Source organism: Lepus europaeus, chromosome 17 (genome assembly GCF_033115175.1).
Source record: "Lepus europaeus isolate LE1 chromosome 17, mLepTim1.pri, whole genome shotgun sequence".
Lineage (NCBI taxonomy): Eukaryota > Metazoa > Chordata > Mammalia > Lagomorpha > Leporidae > Lepus > Lepus europaeus.
This window is the reverse complement of record NC_084843.1, coordinates 24,209,207-24,223,301: the sequence shown is the minus strand read 5'-3', so window position 1 is coordinate 24,223,301 and position 14,095 is coordinate 24,209,207. Positions and strand designations below refer to the sequence as shown.

The window sequence follows — 14,095 nt, the reverse complement described above, 5'->3', positions numbered from 1 at the left end:
GGACTAGAAGTTCATTAGCATTCTTGGTTGGGCTGATCAAATGTAAATTAAGTTCAGATGTCACTCAAAAAATCTGACCCCTGATTTGAGTTCCCTGTTGAACCTGGTGCTTCATTTCAAGTGTATGTATCCACACACACACACCCTCCTAACATTTGTGAGTTTGTGATCCGCAGTTTCACATGGTAGATGGTGACAAGGATTCCTATTAATAATCTGGGAGTATGATAGTTTGACGATTTGCTCTGGGAATGTAGGCATTGACACTATTTTTCCTGTTCCTTTAGGTCCAGTGGAGCATGTTCATCTCCGAGTTCCATTTGTTGCTATAAGAAATAAAGAGGTCAACATCAGTGCCGTTGTGTGGCCCAGTCAGCTGGGGACTCTGACCTATTTCTGGTGGTTTGGCAATAGTACAAAGGTTTGACCCTTTCTTTAGATCTACGTGGAATTCTCCTGTTGTCCAACTTCTGTGTTGATGTTGGGGACCCTGGGGTTGAGGCAATGAGGAATGAAGCTATGAGCCATAGTATTGAATCAAGCAAACCTCCCAACTCCAAGTTCAGTACTTTAATAGGGAAAGTTTAAATAATGCTAAGGAAGAATAAATAGTTTGAGAAAGTATACAAACCTGTATGTTCTTGCTCCTCTAAACAAAATTGCAATTGCTCCATTTATTTTAATCCTGGCCTTCCACTCATTAGTTCCATAATATCAAGGAAATTACTTAGCAGCTCTGAGATTAAATGACCCCATCTGTCAAGTGTAAAATAGATACCTAAGTGTGGGGTTGTGAAAATTAAATGAGATAACACAGGTAAATGGAGTAAGACACATGATGAGCTAACACGAGTAAAGAAACCTTATCAACACTTGCTAATATTCTATAAATGTTAATGTTTTTAGACAAAATACTGAGGTTGTCATGTTTCCAGGAAAAATAACTAACTAGGTCAAATTCTAGACTTTGCACATATTCCCAGGACATGGTGATGATGATGCCTGTGTTGAGAATGACAGCAGTTGTATGATAGAATCAGGGAAAAAAATTGAGTTTCTCAATTTAATTATTGTTAATATTCTTCTGTTTGGACAAATGTGTAATGGCATATACCTGCCATTATAACCTAACATAGACGTTTCACTGCCCTAAAAATGCTCTGTGATTCACCCATTCATCTGTCATCACACGAAATCTCTGGCAACCACTGATCTTACTGTCTCTGTGGTTTTGACTTTTCCAGAATGCTGTACTTGAAGTCATACAGTATATTGCATTTTTAGATTGGATTCTTTCACTTAGACATGTACATGCACATGTATGTCATGTGTTTTCATGAATTGAGAGCTTATTCATTTTTAGTTTGAATAAGAATCTGTTGTCTGGATTACCAGTGTATTCACTCAGTTACTAAAGGACAACTTGGTTACCTCCAAGTTTGGGCAATTATAAATAAAACTGCTGTAAATGTGTGTGTTCAGATTTCTGTGTGAAGTATGTTCTCAATCTTTTTTTGATAAATAATAAGACTGAAATTGCTTGGTTGTATTGAAACAGAATGTTTTGTTTTATAAGACACCACCAATCTGTCTCCCAACATTGTGGATGGTTTTACATTTCCACCAGCAATGAATGAGAGTTCCTTTTACTCCACATGATCACCAAGACTTGGTGGTGTCATGTTCCAGATTTTGGCCATTCTAATCAGCTTAGTAATATCTTATTGTTGTTTGCTTTTGCATTTCTCTGATAACATATCATGTGGCACGTTTTCTGTGTGCTTATATGGCAACTGTATATCAAATTTGATGAGATATCTATTTAGGTCTTTTGCTTGTTTTTTAGTCTGGTTGCTCTTTTTTTGTTGTTGAGCTTTAAGAGTTCTTTGTGTATATTAGATAACAATTCTGGTATATCTTTTGCTAATATTTTCTGCAAGCATATGGCTTGACTTTTCATTCTCTGGACAGTGTCTTTTGTATTTTTAATGAAGGCCAATTTATCAATTATTTCTACCACAGGTCATACCATTGGTGTTTTATCTAAAATGTAATTGCCATCATAATGTCTCTAGGTGTTCTCCTAAGTTATCTCCTAGAGTTCTATGGCTTTGCATTTTATATTTAGATCTTGGATTCATTTTTAGATTCATTTTTTGGTGGGTATGTCTATACCTAGATTCATTTTATTTTTGCAACTGCTTGTCCAGTTGTACAAGTGCCATTTATTGAAAAGAGTATCTTCACTCTGTGATAGTGCCTTTGCTATTTCCTCAAATATGAAATGGATTTATTTCTGGCTTTCTATTAAGCTACATTGATTTATTTGTTCTTTTACCAGTGCCACTCTGCCTCAGTTAATGCACATTTACTATTGGTCTTCAAGTCAGGTGGGGTCAGTCATTCAACTTTCTCTTCTTCGATATTATGTTCGTTAATCTGAGTCTTTTCCCTTTCAATATAAACTTTAAAATTTTATTGTTAACTAAAGAATAACTTGCTTGGAATTTGGGATTCCAATTGAATCTGTACATCAAATTGCTAAGAACTGACATCTTTTTTTTTTAAACTTTTATTTAATGAATATAAATTTCCAAAGTACAGCTTATGGGTTACAATGGCTTCCCCCCTCCCATAACTTCCCTCCTACCCGCAACCCTCCCCCCTCTCGCTCCCTTTCCCCTTCCATTCACATAAAGATTCATTTTCAATTCTCTTTATATACAGAAGATCAGTTTAGTATATATTAGGTAAAGATTTCAACAGTTTGCCCATATAGCAACATAAAGTGAAAAAACTACCATTGGAGTACTAATTATAGCATTAAATAACAATGTACAGCACATTAAAGACAGAGATACTACATAATAGTTTTTTTAAAAAAAATAATTAATTTTCTATGCCATTTCCAATTTAACACCAGGTTGTTTTTTTCATTTCCAATTCTCTTTATATACAGAAGATCAATTCAGTATATAATTAGTGAAGACCTCATCAGTTTGTACCCACACAGAAACACAAAGTATAAAAATACTGTTTCAGTACTAGTTATAGCATCACTTCACATTAGACAACACATTAAGGACAGATCCCACATGGGGTGTAAGTACACAGTGACTCCTGTTGCTGATTTAACAATTTGACACTCCTGTTCATGGCGTCAGTAATCTCCCTAGGCTCTAGTCATGAGTTGCCATGGCTATGGAAGCCTTTAGAGTTCGCTGACTTTAATCTTATTCCGATAGGGTCATAGTCAAAGTGGAAGTTCTCTCCTCCCTTCGGAGAAAGGTACCTCCTTCTTTGATGGCCCCGAAGAACTGACATCTTGACAGTATTGAATCTTCCTAGCCATAAATAAGAGGGTTTCAAAGAATTCATGGAAAATTACATTATCACTTAATTCCATTTTCCACAAACTTTTTCGAAACTCTCTTATTTCTTTTCACTTATTTAGTTATTGTTTAATTTCTTTGAGTAGAGTTTTGTAGTTTTCTTTACATATGAGAGTACCTCAAAAAGTTCAAAGGAAATGGAATTAAAAGAAAAGTTTATATTTGTCAAAAATATTTGAAATCCATATATAATTTTTATAATCATTTTCCATGAACTTTTCTAGGTCTGGCACATATTTTATTAGATTTATCATAATTATTTCATTTTGGTAGTACTCATATAAATGGTATTGTATTTTTACTTCAAATTTCTCTTGATCATTACTGGTATATAATGTGGTCAACTTTTGTATATTAACTTTATATTCTGCAACACTGCTATAATCACTTTTTATTCCCAGGAATTTATTTATTGTTGTTAATTATTTTGGATTTTGTTGGATTTTAAAAAAATCATTGATAGTTGATATAGTTTTTCACTTCTTAAATGTTTGGTAGAATTCACTAGTAAAACCATTTGGGCCTGGTGCTTTCTGTTTGGAAAGATTATTAATGACTGATTCAATTTTAGAAAGTTATAGGCCTGTTAAGATTTTATTTCTTTTTATGTGAAGTTTGGCAAGTTCTATCTTTCAAGGAATTGATCCATTTCATCTAGGTTATCAGATTTGTGGTCATGAAATTGTCCATTGTATTTATTTATTATCTTTTTAATATGCATAGGATCTGTAGTGATGCCTTCATTGATTTCTGATATTAGTAAATTATGTCCCCTCTCTCTTTTTAAATTAACCTGGCATGAGGCTTATCAGTTTTATTGCTGTTTTCACAACAGCAGCTTTTGGCTTCATTTATTTTCTCTATTGATTTCCTGTTTTCAGTATCATTGCTTTACGTTCTAATTTTTATTGTTTCTTCTGCTTGTTTTGGATTGAATTTGTTTTTCCTTTTTTAGTTTTCTAAAGTGGAAGAATAGGTGCTTGTTTTTAGATTTTTCTCTTTCACTACATGTGTACCCAGTGCTATAAAGGTTATTCCAAACTCTGCTTTTGCTATTTCCTACCAATTTTGATAGGTAGTGTTTCTATTTTTATTGAGTTAAAATATTTTTAAAATTTCTCTTGTATTTCTTCTTTGATCTGTGTATTGTTTAAGAGTATGTTGATTAATCTCCACATTCTATTTTTCGGTTATCTTTCTATTATTGATTTATAGTTTAACTCTGTTGTAGTCGGAGTTAGGGCATTATATAGTTTCTCTCCTTTTAAACTTGTTAAAGTGTATTTTAGGTCCAGAATGTGTTCTGTGTTGGTAAACATCTGTATGAGTTTGAGAATTATGTTACTCTGCTTTTGCTGATGACACAATCTATAGATGTCTATTATATGCAGTTGATTGACATAGTTCAACTATGTCCTTACTGATTTTCCTCTCCTTGCCTTGCATATCACTTGTATCTTCAAAATTACTTTATTTAGTGGTTGTCCTAGAATTTGCAATGCACATTTACAATGAATCCAAGCCCGTTTTCTATGACTCTATCCTACTTATAAGGTAATAGGGTAATACAACTACCTAAGGAGATAATCATAATTCTTCCCTATTATCTCCTGTGTCTTGTCACTTAATTCACTTATATATAAGAATCCATTAGATATATACATAAGCATGCATAATCAATTCATTGTTACAATTATTGTTTTAAATAAAATATTGATAGATCAACTAAAAAGAAGAAGAAAAGTGTTTTACTGTCACTTATGTCTTCTTCTGTGTTCCTTGTTTCTTTACATGGTTCAGAATTTCTGACCAGTATTTACCCTCCCTTCTTTATAAAGAATTTAACAGTTCTGGAAGACACATCTACTGACAACAAATTCCCACAATCTTTGTTTATCTGACGACATCATTTTTTCTTCTTCATTTTTGAAGAATAATTTTATGAGGTACAGACTTGGTGATTTGGTGCTTTTGACCTCAACACTTTAAATGCATGACTCCACTTCACTGCCTGGCTTCTATGCAGAAGTTGGAAGTAATTCTTGTCTTCTCTATAAGTAAATTGTTTCTTTCCTCTGGCTTACAGGCTTTTTTCATAATCTTTTATTTCCTATGGCATGAAAGTGATATACTGAGGTGTAGGCTTTTCAGCATTTATCCTGTGTGATATTCTCTGAGTTTCATGTGTCTGTTTTTTGGTATTTGTTCTTATGTTGAGGGAGATTATGGGTCATCATATTGTTTCATATATTTCTCCTTTTCCCTCCCTCTTTTCCCTCTGGGTTTAACTTTACACATATTTATACATTTTTAATTGTCTTGAACCCTGTTTGGATATCCTGTTTCCTTTGCAAAAATTTGTTCTCTTTGATTTGCAGTTCGAATGTTTTTATTGTAATATCTACTAGCTGAGAGATTCTTTCCTCAGCTGTGTTCTTCTTTCTATAAATTTTATTTAATGTATTTGAAAGGTGGAGTGACACAGAAAGAAAGGGAGGAACAGAGATCTTCCATCCCCTGGTTTACCCCTCAAATGGCTGCAGTAGCCAGGGCTGGGCCAGGCTCAAAGTGAGAAGGCTAGAGCTCCATCCAGGTCTCCCATGTGGGTGGCAGGGGCCCTAGTACTTGGACCATCTTCTGCTGCTTTTCCAGGTGCACATGAGGAAGTTGGATCAGAAGCAGGGGAGCTAAGCCTTGAACTGGCACTCTGCTATGAATGCCAGCATTGCAGGCAGTAGCTTAACCTGCTGCACCACAGTGCAGGCCCCTCAACTGTGATCTAACAAGCCGATCAATGACATTCTTCATTTCTGTTAGTGTTTTTGATCTCTATAATTTCTTTTTGGTTCCTTCTTAGGATTTCCATATTTCTACTTACACTGCCATCTTTTCTAGCATGACATCTACTTTATCAGAGGCATTAGTATATTAATCATAGTTGTTTATCCCAGTCTATATTTTAGCAAACTTGTCACGTCCAGTTCTGGTGCTTGCTTTGTATCTTCAAACTGTTTTTGTTTGTTGTTGTTTTGATTTTGGTAGGCTTGTAATTATTTTTCTTTATGGTTAGACAAAATTAATGGGTAAAAGGAAGTGCTGTTACTAGGCCTTTGGTGAAGTGGTGGTGAGATATGAGGAACCAGAAGCTTTCTGTAGGCCTGTGTTTAGGCCTGCATCTTTTAGCGGGACTAAGTACTTCACAGGTGTTTCTTAGTGCCTTCTCCAAGGTGGGCAAGCATAGCTAGGGTGGGATGGAGTTGCATATTTCCCTTCCCCCAGAGTCATTAGCCTATGGTAAAATCTTAGTAGGTTAGGCTCTGATTTACCAGTTTCTTCTGGAGGTAGATCTTATTTATTTATTTGTTTAAAGAGTGCTCTGATATGTTACAAAAATCATTCCTTTTTCTTTCTCCCTGCTGGAAACAGGAAAGTTTTTACCTCTCTCTCAATCTCTCTCTTTATTTCATTTATTTATTTACTTAATTTCTGGAGAGGCTTTTTAGCTCTTGGTTACAAAATTTACAAAATCATGAGGACTTCCCTGTGACTGGACTCCTGGAATTTTTAACTCTGACTCGTGTTTTTCTTGGAAACTCGTGATGTATTTGACATTGCTCATCCTGGAAAGAGGTTTAATTTAAAAAAAATTAAAGAAAAATATCCATCAGAGTTTGGAATGCAGAATATCAAAAGATAGTGAAATAAGTATCTGGTTACTGATTAGTGATGGCCAAAGGGAACTTTACCCTTACACTCAAGCCTTGCCTTGTAAGAGTGGACAATAACGCATCTCTGGTCTTTCCTAGGGAAGCAAACTGATCCTGTGGTGAGAATATAGACCTTGGATTTGTAAAATTGTAGGTTAGGTTTCCAGTACTGCCACCTCTTGTCTGTGTGAGCTTGATCAAATTATTTGACCTAAGGTGCAATCTACTCCCTGTACACTTTAGGGAATGTCAGTCTCATCCTGATTGTGTGAAGGTGAAGATCATATATATTTACTTGGCATATAGTATTTACTCAATAAATGGATGCTTTTTATTATGTCATTGAAATTGCTTTTAGGATGTATTGATAAACAATAGAGCAGATACCTATTCTGTTTGGACACATATATCTTTTCTTTTTGTATTTTTATGCCTCAGGCTTCCAAATTCATTTCTTGGTATAGGTGACTAATACTTTTGCACCTCTACCATTATAATTCAACAGGATAATAGCAAAGCAGGATATTTAGTGAACTCTCTGGTACATTAGAAAAGTAAACTCCCTTTGTAAGATGAGCATCCCAAGTTCAAACAGTTAGTTGCAGATCTAGACCTACAACCCAGGGCTCCTAATTCCCATTCAGCAAACCTTAATTCTGCCCATAGCACCAAGATACTTTAGCTGCACCACAGACATGTTTGTATCCTAGAGGTTGCACACTGAAAATCTTGATTCAAAGCTCAGGAGACACATGTGGTGAAAGCATTGAGAAAAACCTCTATTGAAAAAATTGAGAAAGAGGAGAATGTTAAGCTCACTTCTCATCTGTGTATATGAGATGTTAGCTGTCAATTCAGGGAGCTTTCTTTCTGCAAATGTCCATTTACCCAGTGGGCTCTACTGAGAACTCCTGTGCTCAAGAAGTTCTTGGCCATTATTAATGCAAGAATTTGCTCAGCAGCCTCCAAGAACTGAAGACACAATGTTCCTCTACAATATCATTTTTTTTTTGAGTGCTGATGCTGAGATCTGAAAGGCCATACAGTATCTAATAAATAATTGGGTTTTAAAAACCATCCATTCATTCATTTAAAATGAAGAGCAACAGAGAGAGAGAGAGGAAGAGAGAGAGAGAGAGAGAGAGATCTCCTATATCATGGTTCACTCCCCGATGTCCACAATATCCATGTCTGGGCCAAGCCAAAGCCAGGGACTCCATCCAGGTCTTCCATTTGGGTGGTAGGGGCCCAAGTACTTTGGTCATCATCTACTGCCTTCCAGCACATTAACAGGGAGCTGGGTCAAAAGCAGAGCAGCTGGAACTGAAACTAGCGCTCTGAGGTGGAATGCCAGTATTGTATGCAGTGGCTTGATGGCTTCTTTAACTGGCTTGAGAGAGAGAGAGAGAAATAGAGAGAGAGAGAGAGAGAGAGAGAGAGAGAGAGAGAAGGACAAAAAGGAAAGAAGAAAGAAAGGAGAGAGGGAGTGAGGAAAGAGAGAGAGAGACAAGGTAATTGGGAATTCAAGTTTATATTACTCTAAGAATTGTCTGTATTATCTTGAACAAATCACTTAATCTGAGTCTTCCCTTTGGTCTTAAAACACAGATCCTAATATCTAACACATGATCAACACAGCACTGAGTTATTATTTGAAATCCACCCTGGTTCTCTCTCTCTACTTACCTAATTATGCCATATTTTGAAAATTTTATTTTATATTACATATTGGTATTATAGTTTTATTATTTAAATTAGTGATAACCAGAAATTATCTTGTGTTAGAAATTTTTCATCTGTTACCTTGAACATGAAGTGGTGCACACTTGCCCAGATCTCAAAGGACTGACAACTGGTTTTGTCTTCAAAGAATCTAAAGAATGTTCATATACAAAAGACTTCATTTTAGAACAAAACAACCTAGGTTGAAGCCTAGACATATTTTTCTTTGCTGTAGGCCTTCAGTTTAAGTCCTTTGGGTCTCAGTTTTATTGATCAAAATATTTGAGTGAGAATAGTAGTAACTATATTCAATTATTGCTGTGAAGGTCAAGTAGTGAAAGGTGTATATAGGGTTTAGAACACATCTAACCATTAGTTGTGCCAAAATGGTTATGTGGTCCATTTGCATGAGGTACATTTTCAGTACTTTCTACTAGCACCATACCAGAAATATGTCAAGATGGCCGCAGCGTCCAATAATTGATCTAATGAGCACCATAGTTGACTGGAAAATGAATGGGTGTTTTTGGGTGTGATGATGAGTGCTGTGATTTTAGAGTGCTTTGCTCCCTTTGATAGAAAACTGATCCGTTAAAGGAGCTAATCCTGATTTTGGGCATTTATTCCTGTACTTGTTTTGTGCAAGGAATATACAAGGTTACATTTAAGCATTAGAAAAATCAATGAAAATCAACCATGGCTTTCGTATGGTTAGAAGTAGCAGAACACATAGAACATTCTCCATAAATTCTTTGAGATTTTTTTGCCAAATTAGAAGGCAAGTTGAACCCACAATAATTGGCAAGCAAATGTGATGTACATATAAGTAAACAGATGAGTGCATGCATTCTTGAAACCCAACTCATACACCTATAAACCTATAAGCATGCGATGTTGAATTGTAATAGTACTGCTGTGGGTCTTTTGGAAGATTCTGTGTTTTGTGCTAGATATCGTGAAGAATACAAAAGAGCATAAAAGCCATTTGTTGTCTTCAAGAAACATGATCTATTTGAGAAGATGAGGTTAACATCCAAGAAAAGATAGAAGAAGTGACGTCAATAGGAATGTAATATTACTGGTCAAATCAAGCAGTTTGAGGGTGATGGATGCAGACATCATTGGTCACGGAGTGAAATTTGTCCGGCACTGGCACTGAAGAACCAGTAAAACAGAGGCAGTGAAGAGAGAGGGATTTGTGAGTGAAGGTGAGGCTTTGGGAATGCTTGTGCTATGTGAAGCCACTCTAGAAGGGTCACCTGGGCAGGAGCTGGAGAAGAAGCTGAAAGTGGGAGCGGATAGCTGATGGATGGCTGTGAAAGACACAAATGTAAGGTTTGAATTTTTTCATGGAAACTCAAATTTAGGATAGAAAGATGGAAGATAGAGCCAAATCAGTGATGCTGTAGCAGATACTTTCAGTGGGTTTTTGGATGTATTTTGAGCATGTGTATGCATGTGCACGCATTTTAGGAAAATTATTTTTTCTGTGAATTTTCATATTAATTCCATAGTCATAACAGAACTATAGGAATTACTTTGCTGTGTTTCTTTCTTGCCTTTGGGTGTATTTAATATTTTACACAGTTCTGAACATAGCACATCTACAATTATACATTATGCCTTTCCACTTCATGTGATAAGCACTTTCCATATATTACTGTGTAATCTACTGAAGGTCTTACATAAGGCAAGCACAGTGGTTGCACAGTCTGTTCAATCTGGAAATGGCAGCTTTTATCAAGATATGCATTTTAAACTGTGGGCATTTTCTAATATGCAATGTTGACTTCCTGTGTCTGTGAACCTGATGTAGCCTGCATCCTGATTTCCCTGCAGCTCGTTGTACCATTAGTCAGGTGGACATCTCATAACTAAGTACTCACTCAGAGCTTTGTGCCTTCCTGTTGTGCTCAGTGAATAATATGTGACCTGTCGCACGTGCGAGATGCTCAGTGGGGAGCGATGTAACCCCCAGCCTAAGCAGGGCGTGCAGTATTATTCCAAGGAGCTGATTGTGGGCCGGCCCTGCAGCTTGGAGCAAGCACAGAGACAGAAAAGTAATCAGCCGCCTGTTGGATTTGTGGGGCTCTGAACGGCCAATTTGCTGGGATTAACAGAGGTCTGGCTTAATAAATGTGTCTGCTTGCCTAATAGATTTGAGTAAATGAACCTTAAAATACTTGATTTAATTTAGCATTGGGCACCAGATATCAATGACCAATGAAGAACTCAAGAATCCTGGTGAGTGTTCCAGCTTCGCAAGGAAGTGAAATCAGCCATGATGCCATAACAGCTGATGGAAAACAAAAGCAATTTGGAAAACAAAATTAGCTTCTGCTATTTTCCTAGCAGGGACGTCTGTGTCCTGCTATCAGGGGAACAAGTGTTTCCATTCAGCACAGTTTGTTTGTTGTGGCTCAGTGCCCTGACCGGCTGGCAGGAAGCCCTCGCTCTCCCACCTTAGATGGCAGGCCTTGTCCTGCAGCCCTGCGCTCTTACTTGGTCCGAGGTCTTCTAGGGAATAAGCTAGATGGAACGGGAGGAATTCTGTTCTTCTCAGAAGAGATGCCGTTACTCAGCACTGGCTGTAACCACCAGAGCCTTGCGACAAGAGCTGAAGAAGATGACATACAACCAGTGAAGGTTTCCTGAGGAGAAGACTAGTAAAGGAGAAAAATGCCTGGTGGCAAGAGGTGGGAGGAGGCGAAAGACAGCTGAGAGCAGTAACAAAACACAAGGACAGTGAACATAGCCGCAGAGAGTCATTGACGGAACCAGATAAAGTAAATGCACATTTATGATTTTTCTATTTTAGGCTACTAGTTATTAAAAATTTCAAACATGCACTACAGTTGCAAGAATTTTGCAGTGAGCATCCACATAGCTGCCACCTGTAGTCTACCATTAACATTTTACTGTACTTATTGTATAACGCATCTCTCTATCCACCCCACCTGAATTAGTCTGTTTCCATTACCATAACGAAATATCTGAGGCAGGCTACTTTATAAGGAAAGCAGGTTTGTTTTGGCTCACTGTTCTGGAGGTACAAGCTCCAGGGGCCTCAGCAGCTGATGACCTTCTTATTGGCAGGGTACCAAGGTGGTGCAGAGCATCACAGGCAAGAGATGTGGGGTACTTTTGTGTGTGTGTGTATGTGTGTGTGTGCCTGTCTGATACCTCTCTCCCTCCCTCCCTCCTTATAAAGCCACCAAGATTCAATGATGGGGGCTATCCCTTAATGACTTTAACCCTGATCACTTCACAGAGCCCACACCTATGAACACCACAGTCCACTTAACTTTCCACCCCCTTAATGCCTCACAGTGGGGATTAAATTTCAACATGTGGAACCTTGGGAGCCACTCAGGCTATATCCAACCACAGTACTGGCCATGACATTTAAGAAATTTATATACTTTGTTGTAAATGACACAGCTTTCAAATCATTAACTTTAGTACAAGATTCTTGCTACTCTTCTCCAAGCAAGTTTATAAAATGCATCAACAATGGGAAGTTCAAACCTGCAGTGTGTACTTCCTGAGTTTTGACAAAGGCATTCGCTATGTAATTCGAACTCCTATCAAGATATAAAACATTACCATCATTCCAGAAAGTTCTCTCATACTGCTTCTCAGTATTTTATTTTTTTCCACTATAGATTAGATTTCTCAGTTATAGAACTTCATGAAAAATGTAATCACACAGTATGAATTTTTTCACCATGCGTGGTTTTGGAATTTATCCATCTATCTATCTCTCTATATATATATCATAAAAATTCATGGGAAAATGAAATTAAAATATAAGTTTATTTTGGTGCAAAAACACTTTTGAAATCTATGTATAGTCTTTTTCATTATATGCATTTTTCATGAACCTTTTGCAAACCCCTTGTATATCAGAATTGGCTCTTTTCTAGTCATTGTGTGAATATTTTGTGACTCATTTATTCATTTACCTGTTGATGAACTCCTGGGCTGTTTCTGATTTCTGACTGTTTCAAATCATCTGCTATGAACATTTTTTTTTGTTAGTGGACTTGAGTTTTCCTTTCTTTTGACTAACTTCCTTAGATTGCAATTGCCAATTTGTAAAATGTAAAATGGCACAATCACTTTGGAACAAAGTTCTTGCAATTTCTTGCAAAACTAAACTTCCTTCCAAGGTAGGTTTGCTGTTTCACATTTCCACAAGAATTAGAGCATTCCAGTTGCTCTACTTGTTCAACATTATTTGGTGTTATTTTAAAACCTGTTTTAGCCATTCTGTTGGATATAGAGGTGTCTTTGTTTCCAACAATGTGACTAAGGTAGTAAAGTTGTTGGAATTCTTCTGGTAGTAAGTCTTAATGCACTGACTGGTAGAAATTAGAAATTTTGCCTAAAGCCATTCATCAATATGTAGATTCTAATTACTGAATGAGTTCCTAAAGATCTTCAATCCCAAACCCTTCATTTAAAGGGTAAAGAACTAAGACTCAGAACTGGAAAGAGTCAACCAGGGTCATTCATTAAAATAGTAACAAAGACACAGTTCTTATTCTAGAAAATGGCAAGAATGTGATACACATGTTGTGATTCTCTTATGCTATGGCCATGGCCCAGTATCGCTATACTGAGCCCAACTTGACTTCAGATTTCTTCTCAGGACAGTAAGCAGCCACTATCGACCCCTGGGATATATTGTGTACCTCACCCCTTGTTAATTTCAGAAGCCCACGTTTTGGGTGCACCATCACCAAGCTGTAAGTGTGGGATGGGATGCCTGAACCTGAGGGCTTGCCTTCAGTTAAGGGAAAAGGTGTATCTGCTTATATATCTACTTCCTACTTTCATTTGGCAAAGAAGAAAGGGTGTCTGAAGCTTAGGGCAATATCTCTAATCCTGTCCAAGCTCCAGCCATCAGCCTGATCATAAAATAGAACTATAGAATTTTAAAGCAGAAGAAATTGAATTATTTTTTCAGAAGCTCAGTTGAAGATTCTATCTGGAAAGAAATTTCAGTCCAGCAGTGGCGCCTCTGCAGGGTTCTGTGTCATGCATCCGTGCCATGTGCAGGTGTGCTGTGTGAGTCCTGGTCCACGCCTACTCCTTAAAAGGTCAAACCTATGCTCCCCACCTGGCTCATCATGACTCTATCCTGTTCTTATCCTGACACAGAGAGGAGAGAGAGCCTACTAGCTGTGCTCGTGAAATCTCTATCAGCTGCCTTAGATAAGCCTCCAACTATTATGTCTTACCTTCCAAGTCGCAGAGAGCCTGAGAGGA

The 14,095-nt window shown here is 37.1% G+C and overlaps 1 protein-coding gene across 1 annotated transcript in view; it reads left to right on the top strand.

Annotated features, from left to right (window-relative positions):
* SORCS3 (sortilin related VPS10 domain containing receptor 3) overlaps positions 1 to 14,095 on the top strand; it is a 638,451-nt gene that overhangs the window by 608,485 nt on the left and 15,871 nt on the right. The window contains exon 20 of the mRNA XM_062214350.1: positions 288 to 421. Within this exon, the coding sequence (XP_062070334.1) occupies positions 288 to 421 (134 nt within the window). The remainder of the gene's footprint in view (positions 1 to 287; positions 422 to 14,095) is intronic.